Source organism: Trachurus japonicus, chromosome 2 (assembly GCF_045865225.1).
Source record: "Trachurus japonicus isolate A0001 chromosome 2, Traja_1.0".
Taxonomy (NCBI): domain Eukaryota; kingdom Metazoa; phylum Chordata; class Actinopteri; order Carangiformes; family Carangidae; genus Trachurus; species Trachurus japonicus.
The window spans coordinates 7,733,018-7,750,162 of NC_140908.1; the positions used below are offsets into that span (position 1 = coordinate 7,733,018).

The following is a 17,145-nucleotide window of genomic DNA, read 5'->3' on the forward strand; positions in this document are numbered from 1 at the left end:
ACACACACACACACACACACACACACACACGGCTCCGGTTTGCTCAGCCTTTCAATCGTCTTTTTTTTTTTTTACTGCAGGTAATACACTTGACAGTTGGGTGTAAAGGAGAAGCAGCCGGCAGCAGGAGGTGGGTGGGTGGGTGGGGGTTTTTTAGTTGGAGGCGAGACTTGAGGACAGGGAGAAAAAGGAGACAAGTGGAGGAGGGGGTGGGGAGGGGGTGGGGGGTGAGGTGCGTTGCATAACAGCTGGGTGATTTGGACGTGATGCTCAGCTCAGCTCGATACTGGATCCCCTCTGCAGTGGTCACCATCTTAAAGCTCACAGGTGCGTTCCATGGCCGTAGAGAGGATTTTATAAACCCTACGGTCAGGAGCCCAAGCCCCCCTGACACAACCCCCCCCCCTTTGGAAATAAAATACAAAAAGTATGTAAAATTATACCGTTCTCTGAAATTTGGCCTTTTTATTTGTCGGCCTAAACTCCTCCGACAGCCGTGACTTCAGCTGTGTTAAGAAAGTGACATTTTTCTGGAGGCTCGTTTGAATACAGTGTATCCTCGTCCTCGGTGTGGGATGTTTCGAGTGTGGATCGTACCACGATGGGATTTGACAGGGGGTGGCGAGGCTTATGGTGGCAGCACACCGTGTTCCGTTTTTTGGCCACGCTTCTGCCGCCGTCCACCCACACTCTCTCCCTCTCTCACACGCTCACTCCCTGGCTGCATCCCTGCGCCATACTACCCACACCACACCACACGTCACGTAGAAGAGGGGGGGGGCTTTGGATTAGTGCGCCACCGCTTTAGGAGAGCACACACACTCTCGGCTCTCACCGTTTGGGCGCAACGAAGTTGAAATGCAATATCTGTTCTCAGGTTCTTGTGTGTGTGTGTGTGTGTGTATCCACAAAGAGAGGCCTTTCTTTCGCACACACACACTGAAACCCCCTCTGTGTGTAAAGGTAATAGCTGTTAGGTGACTCAGCAAATGAGCAGTGTTTTGGAACTTTTAAGACGTCTTACAAACACACTCTCTGGTTGGCTCCGTTTGTGTGTGTGTGTTTTTGTGTGTTTGTGTGTGTGGGGCAGTGACTTCAGCCCCAGTCAGGTATGCATTGCTAAGTATGACATCCCACTGGCACCACACTTCCCTAAAGGTACAATAAATAATCAAGACAGCTCCCAGGGCAGTTCCAAGCACAGTCACACACCTGCATCCTCACACTCAAACACACACACACACACACACACTTTTTCCCCTCTACTCAAGTGCAGCAGTACAGCACCGAGTGTATGCATGCTCACAGATTTCCTGCATCTCCTCCTCCTTCTCCTGCTCCCTCTCTCTCTCTCACACACACACACACGCACACACACACACACCATTAAATGTCTCACACAGGGAACGGTGAACTCCCAGAGTTCTTATTCGGGACTCGCCATAAATTATCTATTTCCCTCTAGTTTGCTGAAACTCTCCAGTCAGACCCTGTTGGACTTTTAGCCTTCAATTATTAAAGGAGTCAAAGTGGCAAATGTGTAAAAATAACAGCCTGGTGTTTAATGGACACATTCTGACTTGAGATAAATGCTGTTGGCCCTGGGAGTTTTTCGCAGGTCTTTTGTTTTGTGTCTTCTTCCAAATGACACAGGAGGATTTTAATGGACTTCTGCGAAGCACAACAGGCTCCTCTCTTTACTCTGCTGAGGCACTGGGAAATACTCCAGTGACAGCATTGTTCAGGTTCCTCTCTCCTCCAGCACTTGACTTTACTCTGATTTGAGGAAGAGAGGCAGAGGGAGAGAGAGAGAAAGAGAGAGGGAGAGAAAGAGAAGGGGGGGTAGGGGGGGTGGAGGAGTGGTGATTGAGCGCAAAGGGGGCAGGACTTTTTCTCTCCGGGTCCTATTAAGAGCAAACTTTGTGTTTTTGTTCTCCAAGTTCAGCTCAGTGCTCTGCAGCCTGCACACAGTTCCTCTCTGCGGCTCTTCATGCGCTCTCATTTTTTCCTCAATGATTTTTGTTTCCTCGCCTGTTGGTTACTACAGAGTGTTTGTGCATGGGGGGGTTGGACACCGGGAGGATGCGCTTTTTGGAGGAACAACAAATAGTCAAAGTTGTGTCTGTAGCCGCTCCGGGGTTGTTTTAGTGGATTCATAGATGTTTTTCGGGCTGGAATGAACAATGGTGCGGGTGCTTGGTGCTCTGGCCGAGGGCATGCTCTGGTTTCGGCTACTGTTGCTGCTGTGCGCGGTGGAGTTGGAGCTGGGAGCCGGACTCTCCACTTTCCAGGGGTTTTATCTTCCACCTGCGAACGGCTCGCTCCTCACACCTGCCCGGAGGACGGATGGAGTCGTGCGGACCATTGACCGGATTTACCACGGAGGAGGGAAGGTGGGCTACCTGGTCTACCTGGATGGGAGCCGGTTTCAGCTGGACATGGAGCGGGATGAGTCGGTGCTGTCGCATCACTTCAGCCCCCAGTACGTGCTCGCGATGATGGGGGAGAGCTCCGCGCCCCTGCAGCGGGAGTGCGTGTACCGCGGCACAGTGGACTCGAACCCGGAGTCCCTGGCCGTCTTCAACCTCTGCGGCGGGGCGCTCGAGGGCTTCTTCGCCGTGAACCACGCGCGCTACACCATCACGCCTATCGTCAGGGCGAAGGGACACGAGCACGACGTGCGCGCCCTGCAGGACAAGGACGCAGAGAGCGCGCTCCATGTGTTCACGCGCGAGAGTTTCAGCTTCGAGGCCACGAGCGCAGGGCGCGAGAGCTGCGGGACGCGCGACGGACGCAGGGGCCGCAGGGGGGCCGCGGGGAAACGCCGGCACAGAGGGGGTCGGTGGAGGGGGGGGCAGGACGGAGAGGGGCTCGCGCCTGGAAGCTCCGATGACCAGGATGCGCACGGGCGGAGGTGGTGGAGCCGGCTCGCGGAGGCTGCGGCTCCGGAGCCTGGCGCGCGGCGCAGAAGGTCAGTCTCGCGCGCCAGGCACGTGGAGCTGCTCCTGGTGGCCGACGACACCATGACAAAGAAATACGGCAAGGACCTGAACCACTACCTGCTCACGCTGGCCTCCATCGCCTCCAAGCTGTACGGCCACGCCAGCATCGAGAACCCCATCCGGCTGTCGGTGGTGAAGGTGGCGACCCTCGGAGAGAAGGAGAAGGGGCTCGAGGTGTCCAAGAACGCGGCGGCGACGCTCAAGAGCTTCTGCAAGTGGCAGAACCAGCAGAACCCGCTGGACGACGACCACCAGCACCACCACGACGCCGCCATCCTCTTCACCAGGCAGGTAATCAAACGCCCCCCTCCCCTCCCCACTTCACTTCGCTTTGCGCACCTCCACCTGTCTCCGCCCGTCTCCCAGGCAGCGGAGGGGAGGCGGCTCGAGCCCCGGTGTGATGCCAAGGCAGCGCAGTGACGCCACGGTTTGTTTTGATGGTGCACGCGGTGGCAGCTGGTTGAGTGTAAGCTGCTGGCAGGTCGAGCCTGGGTGGCTCAATGTAAATAGTCTATAAAACACACAGTGCAATGAAAATAACCCACACACACGTCACCTTTTCATATTTGATGCATGTAATAGTCTAATTACATGTTGTTTTTTCCTCGAGCCGCTGTGTAAACCACATACAGCGCTAATCCCGTCTGACTGTGAACCATTCCCCATTAGAAACCCAGTCAATCACACCACCTGCTCCCTACATGACTTCCCCTCCTCACTAAGTGTTTTCTTTCTCCTCCTGCTTCTCGCTCCTCTTCCTTTGTGCTGGATCTTGCGTGCGTAAACGCAGCGCAGCGTCAGTGAAACAGCCATAAAAACTGTATTTCCTGCGCCTGGTGTTTTTCTAGGCAGACTCTTCTGTCTCCAGCCTTTCCCCCCTCCCAGTCCCCTGACAGCCCAAAAGCCTGTGTGATCTGAGGCGCGTGGCCGCGGTCGCGCACGCACATTCTTCCCAGAGTAGGAGGTTAGAAATCAGCTGCTGGGTGCATTGCAGAAATATTCCTAAAACTCCTTTGAAACTGTAGTTAATTAGATAGCCATCCCAGCCTCACACTTCCTCTCTGTCTCTCTTTCTCTTTCTCTCTCCAGTCTGCACATTTTTTCCCAGTTACTTCTCCAGCCTCTGTCAGCTGGGGCTGGGAGCTGTCAGAAAAACAAACACATCCACCCTGTGAGAAGCCATACGTTTGCAGAGACCACACTCATTTATCCCCTCTTTCATCGCCCCTCCTCCTCCTCCTCCTCCGTCCTCCTCCTCCCCTCCTTGCCTGGTCCAAAGCCGCAGGGCAGCAGCAGATCTACATGCATTTTTCACCCCTCCGGGTGTGGCTTTATGGTGGTTAGCGCCAGTTGACGTGTCAGATAGCTTCGCCTTGGACTGCGGTGGGTTCAAGTCATGCAAGGTTCTTGTCACGACTGGGGCAGAACAGCAGGCACCAGAGGTCTTACCCCCGGATCATCTGGTGCTGGTCTCGAGTTGGCACCGCAGCTGGTTGTGCATACCTGAGGTTGGCATGTTGGCAAAGTGGCACAGCTCCTGTGTGCCAACCACTTCATGGCTCCTTACCAACCTTGTTGCCACTGCACCTGCACCAGCAAGACTGCAAGAAGAACTCGGGTTGCCATCATCAGCTGTGTTTGGCAGGGTGGGCAGGGTCAGGCGGGCAGGGAAACAGGAATCCGGATGCCTGGGAGGCAGCGTCAGGACGGTGTGGTAAAGAGACAGGAAACTCTAATGAAACATGAAAGTCAGTGTATTGTGGACTTTCCACTATTATTCTTGACCTGTCATCCTCATCCCATCATAAACAGCTTCCTACCGGCCCTAGCAATACACTTAAAGGGAAAGTTCAACATTTTAGCAAATTGGTTTTTCGGCAAGCAGTCTCTGCATTTGCCTCAAAACAACTGCGTCTTGAAATGTTCTGTTATTATCTCATAGCGTGGTGAATGTGCAGGTAACAACTTGTCCACCAGAGCGTTTTGGAGTTGTTGGATTGTGTATTTGATGAGTTTGATGAGGGAAACTAAGAAATCCCATAAGCCTCCATAGTAGTGTAGCTCTGAGCAGCTCGCGGCTCTGCTCCGTCGCTCTAAAAATAGCTTGCACCGACAATTAAAGGTAACAAACCTACTCCTAAGACTACAGGAATCTGCCGAACTATCCCTTTAATATGTGTCTCACCTGTAGCGAGACTTGCATTATTCATCAGCCTGTCTCCTGGCCGTCATTCACACACATCTCACCTTTACTCTTGAACCTGGAGGTCCTACTGTAGATGTACTCTGTCACCAGAGTGTATCAACATCCACCATGGCAACACAGCAGCACGGGCCTCTGGGAACCACAGCGAGGCGGGTGCATGATCCCTATCTGTTGCATTACTTCAGAACAAATGAGCTTAATTGCAGCTGAGAGGAAGCACACAGCTAAAGCCCGACTTGAGTTTAGGGTTGCGACCTTAATACTGTAGAGGTGACCGTTTAAGCTGAAGATAGCAGCCGCCGGCTCGTTTTTAGGCCTGACCTCTGAACTCTTTGGCTATTAAAGGCCATTATGAGGATTCTGTGCTTTTGGCTGAGTGCATAATTTGCTGGGACTTTACCTTGTTGATCATTATAGTGCTCAGACAAGCAGAGCCGAGGTTTGTTTACATCTAAACACAAGGTGGAGTTTAAAACAAACGCATTCCTGCAAGAGGAATTTGGAAAAAATATGTGGCTAATTTGGCTCTACTCTTTATGAGAACCATACTTTCATTCAGTCATTAATCATTTTGCCGGAAAAGATCCCCATTCGATGTCGAGAGCTGCACAGAAGTCGTCATTTTACCAACAGGATAGAGCCATTAATGTTTCCACTGACAGAACGCCAGTGAGGAAATAACTGTGTTTGGCCCAGGTGCCTCAGACCTCTCTGCTCTCTGAGTTGAAAGGGAAAAGAAAGCAGTAATGTGTTAACTATTTTCTCAGGAAAATAACTTTGGTTGTGGCCCTGTGGAGACTTAACAAAGAGAGACAGACTTGGCGGTGCAGTAGATTCACTTCAGATGTGTAATAGGAGAGGGTCTGCCTGCTAGCCCATTGTACTGAAAGTCAGAGGTAACCAAATAGTAGTAAAGTCCTCCTTCCTCTCTGTATTTGGAGCGGCTGTGGAGTAAATCCTGATTATTGTAGTCTGCTGAACTAGAACTGAAGCTCATTGAAGACTTAGTGACTGTGAAGCCAGACCACATCAGGGCGGTGGAGGGAAGGGGGGGCAGTGGGTGCAGCAGGGGTGCACAGAGTTGGAGGGAATTCGTCCCTTTGTGGTCGGCTCCAATTACTCCAGCACCCCGTCCCCGCAGTGAGCTGACCCGTGTGGCGCTGTCACTGGGTCCCATACATAGCAGCTCCAGAACAAAACAACAGGCACATTGAGGGGACTCCTCCGTGTATATGGGAACATTAAATGTTCTGCATGGCTGTGTTCTCTTGTTGTGAGCTCGGACAGCAGCGGACAATGCTCCACTGTAAGGTGGCCGAGCCCTGCGGGGCTGCGGAGATATCGACGTACACGTGTGCTCGTGCTTTTGCAGCAGCAGCTCAAACATTCGGATTGATGTTTTCTAACAGGAACTTGTGATGCCATGGATATTGAATCGTTGACCTTTTCAACTCAGGCCCATGTTTTGCCACTTTCACCGACCTCAGGTCAGATGTGTAGTAAATAGGTGCGAAGTATGGTATTATATAAGACTTGTTATTTAAGACTCCATTACAGTTTGTCAAGTGGACGTCTTGGTGTCCAACCAACGATCCAAGACCCTGAAGATTTTGATTTGCAAAGACAAATGAGGTCATCATAAAATCAAAGCCAAATCGATACAAAATAATATTAAAAGTAATGAAATTATCAAAGTGATGTCAAAACTAATCAATTTAATACCACTGTAACATCCAAACAAAAACTTTAATAAGAGACTGTTTTCGAGGTAAATGCAGAGACTGCTTGCCGCAAAACTGCCCCCGACGGGAACACACATCAGCGGTTTTGCATGAATTTAACTCTAAAACAACTCTGTCTCATAACGTCCTGTTATCATCTCATAATGTGGTGAATGTGCAGGTCACAACTTGTCCACCAGAGCGTTTTGGAGTTGTTAGATTGTGTATTTGATGAGTTTGATGAGGGAAACTAAGAAATCCCATTAGCCTCCGTAGCGTAGCTCTGAGCAGCTCGCGGCTCTGCTCCACCGTTCTAAAAATAGCTTGCACCGACAATTAAAGGTAATGAACCTACTGCTATGACTATAGGGATTATGGCAACAAGCCAATTTGTCAAAATGTTGAACTATCCCTTTAAGTAATGATGATGATGAATGAAAAATAGACTGATGTAGACACAGCATGTACCTACACACAATCCATTTCCTCCACATGTGTGTTTAACACACATTTCTGTCATTTATAGTTGAGACACCTCTCTGTCCTTTCCTTTCTTCTCTTCCTCCTCCTCTTCTCCTCTTCTCCTCTTCTCCTCTCCTCTCTCTGAACATTAAAGTGTACATTTCCCAGCCCTCACCCCCGTCACAGCTACTCCCTCTATTTGTTTTAACTGTTCTTGATATTTCACACATGCTACATTTCGTCTGGTGTATGTTGACAACCTGCAGACAGCTCATGGATCCCCAAGCCCTCGACCGCGGCCCCTCCGCCGGCTCTGTCGACATACACAACTGGCCAGAGTTCAGCCCGGTCTCGTGACGGCACATGAACCTCGCCCTCTTCACACTGTGATGCATCAGTGGCTTTGAGCTGGGAAGAGTAGCTGGAAGTAGTTTTTATAACCACGGAGTCTCAGGAATTTGATATTTCTGGAATGTAACAGCCCAAGTCGTGTCTGTTATTCACCTGTGGTCAATCATCATTTGACGTCCTGTCCATCAATTTGTAGTTTGTGGTTTCTGTGTGTTTTCATCACACAACCTCAGCTAAACTCACTCATTTTGGGGTGTGTGTGTGTGTGTGTGGGTCTGGCATTCTTGTTTGTTTAACACTCACCTTGACCTAGATAGCAACTGGTCTTGTAACAGACACACAGCTCTGATCTGTCTCCTGACCCTGACGACCAGCTTGCCACCTGTTCTCCTGTTATTTCTGCCAATATTTCTGTAACTCCTTGTTCTCCCAGGTCTTCTCTTTAATTTCCGGTACCCCCGCCCCTCCCCTCCTCCTGGCTTCTGTTTCCTTTTCTTTCCCTCCCTTTCTCTCCACCTGGTTTTTCTTTCTTTACTTGCCTGTCAGAGGCTTTTGGATGAAAACAAATCTCAGAAGACAGGGATAAAAGTCCACGATACGTTGTGGAAATGTGAGTTTTGTAGGGAAATTCCAGGCTTCTCCACACCTCACTCTTTCATTCTTCTCCTCCTCACCCTGGTGTTTACTGTTAGTCTGTGCTACACCAGAGAAAGCTGTGTATATAAGAACGAGGGGAAACAAAAACTGTTCTCAGACCGGAGCCTGGGAGGCGATGAATGAATAAATAAATGAAATGGAGGGAGGTGTAAAGAGCGTCGAGGTGAAAGAGTGTGGGAAACGGGGAAAGAGAAACAGATCAGATATGAAAGTAAACTCCTCCATACGTTCTCACTGTCTGATTGGAAAACAAACAGGCTTTCTTCTATAGTTTTCAAGCCTGTCTGCACCCGGGGAAGTAAGAAAAAGCACAGTTTGCCTCAGCAGCCTTTCATTCAGTCAGACTGAGCCTTTGTGTGCTTCTCATGTATCCAACAGTCGACCGGCAATAGCAGACACGCTCCTCCTTTACTCGTGTGTGTCAGCTTTTGTATGCATGTGCTTGTGTGAGTCCAGTAAAGTGATCTATGTGCAAGTAAACACCCATTCATTTACATGGACGTTCTTAAAGTTACAGTATGTGCATCTGTTTATTTGTCTGTGTGTGTCGGCTCCACCCAGTCAGTCATGTGTGTGTGTGTGTGTGTGAGCCCTGAACACAAGGCAGTTTGTTCCAAGCTGATCGGCCCAGAACGGGTAAAAAAAACCCTCCCCAGCGCGCCTCACACACACACACACACACATGACCCAGCAGGCCCTGTCAGCGCCACTTTACATGACGATTCATCCTCTCTGCAGGACGTGTGTGTGCGTGTGTGTGTGCGTGTACATGCGTGAGTGCTTGTCTTCATACATCATACATCTGTGCACCCACTGCACATGACATCAGATTGCGGTGCGAGCGTGCACGCAGGGCCCGGTGTGTGTGCGCGCTGATGGGACGGTGCGATTAACTGATTGATCTGTGCACTCAGCAGCGGGGGCCGGGCCGCGCACCCCCGGGCCTCATCTGCATGGACATGTGTGGGAATCAAAACAAAGATCAATACTGTGTGTACTCTGGCAGACAGAGGGATGGTGGAGGCACAGGAAGGAAGTGGGCATTAAAAGCGAATTAAAGGGACACTGCTGCTAGTTTTTTACAGCCATCATCTCCTTCAATAAAACACATTTAAACACAGTGTTTGTCTTTGTGCAGGACCTCTGCGGCCACCACTCCTGCGACACCCTGGGCATGGCGGACGTTGGCACCATCTGCTCTCCGGAGAGAAGCTGCGCCGTTATCGAGGACGACGGGCTTCACGCCGCGTTTACTGTCGCGCATGAGATAGGTAGGCATGGATACACTCGCCAGCATCCAAAACAATGACACGGACCAGCCAGGGCACGCACGTACACACATCCCATCATGTCAGCATATCTGGGTCCTGCTGATTAATATCACTCAAGTGTTGTGAGATGTCACCTGCACTGGCTCTGTTTTTCTTTCTCATTCTTGCAGCTTGTGCAGACACGAGACAAATTCTTGTCCTCTGAAATATCTCCTTAAAAAAACAAAATATCACCTTTTTTCCTTCATAAACCACTTGTACACAGTTGGACCTGCTGAGAAATTTTGTTTAAACAGTGATTGAGGGGTGCAAGCACAATTTCTGTTTAATCGAGGCACAATTAGTGTATTGTCGTCAGTTAAGTATGAATATGGTTGGTCAAATAACTTTATTTGAACTACAAATCACAGGGCCAGCTGCATGAATGTTAACCCTGTTGTAAATGTTTAAAAAATAAATAAATAAGTAAAATATCCTCCGTCTCCCAGGTCACCTGCTCGGCCTGTCCCACGACGACTCCAAGTTCTGCGAGGAGCGCTTCGGAGTGAACAGCGACAAGCGGCTCATGTCCTCCATCCTCACCTCCATCGACGCCTCCAAACCCTGGAGCCGCTGCACCTCGGCGACCATCACTGACTTCTTTGACGACGGCAACGGTGAGCGTGGGAAAAAGCCAGTCTGGTTAACCGTGAGAACTTTCCCCCCTCGGCCAGTCAGAGTTTTATTTCTTCTTTCTGCAAATCGCCTCCATGTGAAATTGACTTTGCTCCTGCAGCCTGTATCACTGCGGCTGTTTACTACCAAAGTGAGCTGTAATCTCTGGTTTACAATCCTATTAACTCTCAGAGTGTAGTTACAGTGCAGCCAAAGACAAGTGACTGGCAGTCAATCAGAATGAGTCATACTGTGCAGCACTTTCATTCATGATGAATAATAAGCTTTGTTGTTGATGAGTTGTTAAGCAATGGCATAGCTACTGGCATAATTCATGTAGCAACAGCATCATTTCAGGCTGCCTGCTGCTGCTCCACAGATTTTATTGAGTGATAACTCACGCTGGTTTGTCAGTAGACTGAAAGTTTCCTCCTTCTTCTTCTTCTTCGCAGCCGAGTGTCTCCTCGACTCTCCTCGCCAGCCGCTCCTGGGCCCCGAGGAGCTCCCCGGTCAGAGCTACGACGCCGTCCGCCAGTGCCGCCTGGCCTTCGGCCCCGAGTACACGGTCTGCCCGGGGATGGACGTTTGCTCGCGGCTGTGGTGCGCCGTGATCCGCCAGGGGCAGATGGTGTGTCTGACCAAGAAGCTGCCGGCCGTGGAGGGAACGCCGTGCGGGAAGGGACGCATCTGCCTGCAGGGGAAGTGCGTGGACAAGACCCGCAAGAGACACTACTCGGTAAGAAGAACATGGAAGAGGATGAGGGAGACAAAAATGGCCAGAAACAAAAATAGATTCCTTTTTATAGCTCAGAAAGTGATATTTTAAGAACCTAAAGTCTGTGGGAAGTGATGAGACAGAGACAGAGACACTTGAAGTGGAAAATGTCACAGGTTCCTGATGTGACTTCACTGTGTGGTCTGTTTTATTTATGTTCCTGCTGATCTGTGCTGTTTGTTCTCTTGGCCTCACTTAAACAGATCTAAATTGAATTTGGCCTTAACGACTTCAAGCACCAAATCTGCTCTTGGCAGAGAGTCGACACTGAGCGCGTGCACGTGCGTGTGGCAGGGGAGTTAAAGTCAGAATGAATGGGGAAAGAGGGGAAGAATATTTTCTTTGTGTTTATTTGTCACATGACATTTGATGAGTCTGACACCATCTTTGGCAGGCGACTGCGCGTGCGGGTCCAACTTCTGACTCGCTTCATTTCCACTGGCTCGCATGACGACCGGTTTGCTGCTCGGCGACGTTAAGCCCCCTCCATTTGAGCCTTCACAGCGTTTTAACCTCCTTTTATTCCTTGCAGCAGGACGGCAGAATAAGTAGCTTTTATTGTGGAAACAAGGAGTCGAAGGGCAGTGGAACTAACCGAACAGACGGTTTCCAAAGAGCTTCAACATTATTAAATCAGCTTTGTCTCATAAAATGTTAAATGCTACTTATTCAGTCGTTTTCTTTAATATACGACTGGTTGGAAAAAAATAAAACGAAGTTACCTCGCGAGTCTCACTGAGGGAAGCATGTGAGCTGCGGCTTGAGACAGACTTTAGTCATTATCACATGAGGTTCGTCTCGTTCTGTCTGTCTGTCTCTTTCCACAGCCACTTTGCATACCACAACTTTCTTTATAATAGATCTGTCTCCAAAGGGCCACGTGACTCTGACTTCCAACATGTCTGATAAGCTCTAATTGTCCTCTTTCATCTCCTTTTTTCCCTCTTCATCCCTCTCTCTCCTCTCTGATCTCTCCCCTGCTGTCATTTCCTCCCCCCGACCCTTATCTCCTCTTTCATCTTCCCTTTCCTCTCCTTTTCCTCTCCTCCTCCTCCCCTCCTCCTCCCAGGCGTCCAACCACGGCAGCTGGAGCTCCTGGGGTCCTTGGGGTGCGTGCTCCAGAACGTGCGGCGGTGGGGTGCAGTTCGCCCAGCGCCTGTGCAACAACCCGCCGCCGCGCAACAACGGGCGCTACTGCACCGGCAAGAGAGCCATCTACCGGTCCTGCAACGTCACACCATGTCCTGCATCAAGTGAGTGTGACAATGCATATGTATCTATATATATTTTTTTTGTTTATTTTATGCTTATTTCTCTATTTTACTGTCTTTGTTTTTTCTTATATACTGTATATATAATTTTCTTGAACTTTTCTTGAACTTTTTCATTTTATTTCTGATGTATTTCACTACACAACACATACATTTTGTGGGATCGCTCCAATGTCTAAAAAGAAACATGTGTAATGGAATATAAATCAATGATTTGTGCAATCTTGCAATAAAGTATAAAAAATGTGAGTGTGGCAACCCAGGAATTCCTCATTTTAAATTTCTGTTTATGGCCCCTTTCTCCAGGTAAGAGTTTCCGTCAGGAGCAGTGTGAGGTGCGCAACGGTCCGCAGACAGATCCTAAAGGGGTGAAGACCTTCGTTGAGTGGGTGCCGAAGTACGCAGGAGTTCTCCCTAAAGACGTGTGCAAGCTGACCTGCAGAGCCAAAGGAACAGGATACTACGTGGTGTTCTCCCAGAGGGTGAGTCAGTCAGTCAGTCAGAACAGGATGCAGCAGTCTATTTATGTCACGGAGGGAATTTAAAAAAAGCGAGGGATGATGCTGACACTGTGATTCTGTGTTGAAGGTGGTGGACGGGACGGAGTGTCGCCCTTACAGCAGCTCGGTGTGCGTGAAGGGGAAATGTGTGCGGACGGGCTGCGACGGCATCATCGGCTCCAAGCTGCAGTTCGACAAGTGTGGGATCTGTGGCGGAGACAGCACAGGGTGTATACGAGTGGTGGGCAACTTCACAAAGAAGAGGTAAGATAAAACACGCACCTGAGTGGATGTGTCACTGTCAAGTGTTTTCAAAAGGTAAACAAAGTCTGTCTCACCCAACAGAAAGAGAAAACTGTCCATGCACTGATCTGATCTTCCCTCTACCTCCCCTCTTGCCCAACAGTAAGGGCTACACCGACGTAGTTAAGATCCCCGCGGGCTCCACCCACATTAAAGTTCGTCAACACAAGGCCAAGGATCAGACGCGCTACACCGCCTACCTGGCTCTCCGGCGAGCCAACGGCGAGTACCTCCTCAACGGCAAGTTCATGATCTCCACCTCCGAGACCATCATCCCCTTCAACGGCTCGGTGCTCAACTACAGCGGCTGGAGCCAGAGGGACGAGTGGCTCCACAGCATGGGGCCCGGGGCCCTGCAAGAAGCCCTGGTGGTGCAGATCCTAGCCACGGACGCCAAGAAGCCGCTGGATGTTCGTTACAGCTTCTTCATGCCCAAGAAGACGTCGCCGCAGCAGCAGCAGCCGTCAGCACCACTCAACCCCATCCTGAAGTCAGCCCCTACACACAGCACCACCACGGCCTCAACCACCACCAGAACCACCACCACCACCACCACCACCAGTAGCACCACTACATCCTCTGCCCCCCCTATCCATGTTCCAGGGCCAGCTACGACCCCTGGCCCCTCCACCCCGCCCCCGGGGCCCCAGTGGGTAACGGGGACGTGGATGACCTGCTCCAGGACATGTGACACTGGCTGGCAGAGCCGGACAGTGCAGTGCAAGGACCAGGACGGGAAACTGTCCAAAGGATGCACACTGGGCTCCCGGCCCTCCGCCTTCAAACACTGTCTGGTGAAGAAATGTTGAGGAGGCAGGAGGAGAAGAGGAAGACGAAGAAGAGTGACTGATGAGACCAGGACCAATATGTAGGAGGAAGTTGTAATCTGTCTCAAGTGCTGGATGTATAGGACCAATGAATGGACCGATGAATTTAAGACATAGACCCTTAAACAGGACTGTGAATGTTGGCGGGAAAGCGCCTGGACCAGTCACACAAGGACTCAAAGACATGTTGTAGTTGACGATGAGCCAGAGGAATGTCCTGGGACTATGGGAGTGATGCAGAGTGGAGTAAAAATGGAGGACAGTTTCCAGATGATAGTGACACGTACAGCCCTGGCACAGCTAAAGACTCGAGTTGCATGTCATTTCCACATAGACAATGACTGATTGTCTTTACATCGGCCTCCAAAACCCTGGAGGCTAAGTGTGTGTTGCCCTGTAATGGCATGCATGTTCTGTTGTGTCTTTTTTTTAATGCTATTTCATGTGTTCTAATCACTGTGGGTATTTGAAAGTTATACCCCTCTGTCTTTTGTCATGAGTCTGTCCGAGACAAGAGCCCCGGTTCTTCACCATGCCTCTAGGGTCGCACCGCTTTGTGACGTCGACGTTACAGGGACTCAGCAGCACATACAGTTTGTTTCTGGAAGAATGTTGAAAATGCAGAATCACTGGATGGGAGGCGATCTTTATTGCTATCTTAACAAGTAACAAAAACATCAAGAAAGGGTCTCTCCCATCGATTAACCAACTTGAGAGTTACTAATGGACAAAGAGCATCATTGCTGTTGCATTCCCACCAGTATTCTTCCTGTTAATATTCCTCCCAGCCGCTCAGTGTCTGAAATGTCCACATTACAGCAGACGGAGATGCGTAGACTGTCTCGGATCAGGGCTACCTACATGCCCTTTGGCTGAGCTGAGGCACCATCACCTGCAGTAATGACCATGATGTCCAAAAGACAGTTTATGGACACACTTTCCAGCAAGTACATGAGAGAGGGAGAGAGGGAGACTAAGAGTGAATGAATTAAACCAAACACTTGGTCAATGGGCGATGAGTCCAGGAAGCCGATTAGCTCCAGTTGGTCTTGTGTCCTCTCTAGGGAAGATTGACACACCTGTACAGCGTGATGGCATAGAGAGGGGGAGAGTACGGTGGCCTTCAGAGGACAAACCTTAAAACCGTTAAATCAACAAAGGGCAAAGGGGCAAAGTAAGCACGACACTCCTTCACATTTATGGAGGTTTAATTAATGATGAATCACATTGGGGGCGATGCTTGATTTTGTATGTGTGTGTGTGTGTGTGTGTGTGTGTGAGTGAGTGAATGTGTGTTGCTGTGAGTTTGCTATGTGCTAGCACATTCATGCACCCAGGCCTGTGTTTAAAGCACATAGAGTATGTACCGTGAACATGTTCTGTTCTCTACTGTGTCTTGAAGCGTCTTAACTCTCAGTTCCACTTGTATCAATCATTATGCTGGTGCTGAGACGTTTACAGCCCTCATGTTTTTGTTTGTTGCAGTCTGTTTGTCTGTTGTTGTTTTTTTCTGTTTAGGAAACAATGCTAATATGACAATGTGTGCCCTGGATACTTGCAAACGACAGCAAGAGAGATACTAATGCAGTCATTACTGTCCTTTTGCAATTCAACTCTTTTCTTTTCGTTACTCATTCTTTGTTTTACTCCTGTATTTACAAATGATCATTTCATTTTAACACGTCTCCAACCCCGATGGGTGGAGTTTGCCAATTCAGATGGTGCCACAAAATGTGTCATGAGGACAGCGATGATATTGTTGAGGGTGTTTAAGGGGTCAGCTCACCCAGGAAGTTAACTTTCTTGTTTACATTTATTGGAATACCCAATAATACCCAATAATAATATCACATCATAAGTATAAAACAACAATCCCCCCCTGTTTCCAGTCTTCTGTCTCTAGCTTGTAGATCTATGAGTCAGGTTTTAATCTTCTCATCTAACTCTGATCAGGACAAACCAATGAAGTGTCATTACCAAAAATGTGAACTGACCCTTTAAGACCTCCACCCGACCAAAAAACAGTATCAACCATTTCTACACCCTGTTCTTTGGAAAATGTTAACCAATGATGCCTAGATAATATGAAAACACCTCAAGACCGCTCATATTCGTACAAGACGTTGTGTAAAAATCCAAATGGGTTGATTCCATACCTAATGGACTCTGAAATACCTTCCTGTAATTGTGTGAAACTTTCCGGCGCCCTTCCTATTTTCCTGTGTGGCAAACCTCACCCATCTGGCACCTGCGTTCGGAGAAAACAAAACCATGAGAAACACTTTCAGATACGACATGACCCGGGTCAACATACCACTCACAAAGCTCTCCTCTGGCCTCACACGGTCTGATTTATTTACACCATGTAGACATTTTTTGTACATGAATAGACCTTTCATATATGTGTTAGTATTCAACCATATTTACACAGACATTTACACATACAGACATCGAAACTATCCATCAGTCACATAGTTTTTGAGTATTGCAAACACACACACACACACACACAAACACACACATATATGAAAATATATACACACTACTTACTCTGACTCTTCCAGTGGGGAAACCCCTCTCGCTGAACGACAGAAACACAGCACTGAACTTGTAATTTATTGTTTGTACAACTGGTATGTGTGAATAAAAAAACAATGAGATGAGTTTTATTTATTATACTAATTTTGTATCAAATTACTATTTAACTTAGGAATATGACTGTGCAGAATCATTCCTTTGTAAGAATATAGTGTTTCTTTTCTAGTCATCCACATGAATATATGTACATAAAATCTATATATTTAAACGCCTTGGTCTCTGTCTCATCTATGTTGTCGTCGCACTATAACATCACAGGTTTTATCAGAAGCAGATATAGCTTCAGTTTCTATTTCGAATCCCTAGACTGAAATGGCATAATTCAGTAAGAAAATAAAAGCATAAAATGAAATAAAACACTGCAACACATCATAAACTTTATCAGACCCAGTGGATAGAAGAAAAAGATTGGAAAATGTCAAAAAATAAAAGGTGTTTTACATCTTAAAATAAAACATAGTTTATTGTAATCAAGAGAAATGCAACATATTAAATCATCTGATCATAAATGAATGAATTGGGTGTTAAATATTAACCTGAGAGGTAA

The 17,145-nt window shown here is 48.6% G+C and overlaps 2 protein-coding genes across 2 annotated transcripts in view; both read left to right on the forward strand.

Moving 5' to 3' along the window:
- Positions 1-17,145, forward strand: part of cyyr1 (cysteine/tyrosine-rich 1) — a 202,762-nt gene that overhangs the window by 166,472 nt on the left and 19,145 nt on the right. The window lies entirely within an intron of this gene.
- Positions 1,938-16,663, forward strand: adamts5 (ADAM metallopeptidase with thrombospondin type 1 motif, 5 (aggrecanase-2)). Its single transcript, XM_085797580.1, has 8 exons — positions 1,938-3,293; positions 9,538-9,670; positions 10,159-10,326; positions 10,777-11,060; positions 12,169-12,352; positions 12,677-12,852; positions 12,959-13,134; positions 13,277-16,663. The coding sequence occupies exons 1-8, from the start codon at positions 2,184-2,186 to the stop codon at positions 13,980-13,982; spliced, it is 2,937 nt and encodes a 978-aa protein (XP_085653706.1). The 5' UTR covers positions 1,938-2,183; the 3' UTR covers positions 13,983-16,663.

Coding starts and splice junctions, on each gene's coding strand:
- adamts5 (XM_085797580.1), top strand. CDS start 2,184: ATGGTGCGGGTGCTTGGTGCTCTGGCCGAGGGCATGCTCTGGTTTCGG. Junction 10,327..10,776: donor CTTCTTTGACGACGGCAACG/GTGAGCGTGGGA, acceptor TCTTCTTCGCAG/CCGAGTGTCTCCTCGACTCT. Junction 12,853..12,958: donor ACGTGGTGTTCTCCCAGAGG/GTGAGTCAGTCA, acceptor TCTGTGTTGAAG/GTGGTGGACGGGACGGAGTG.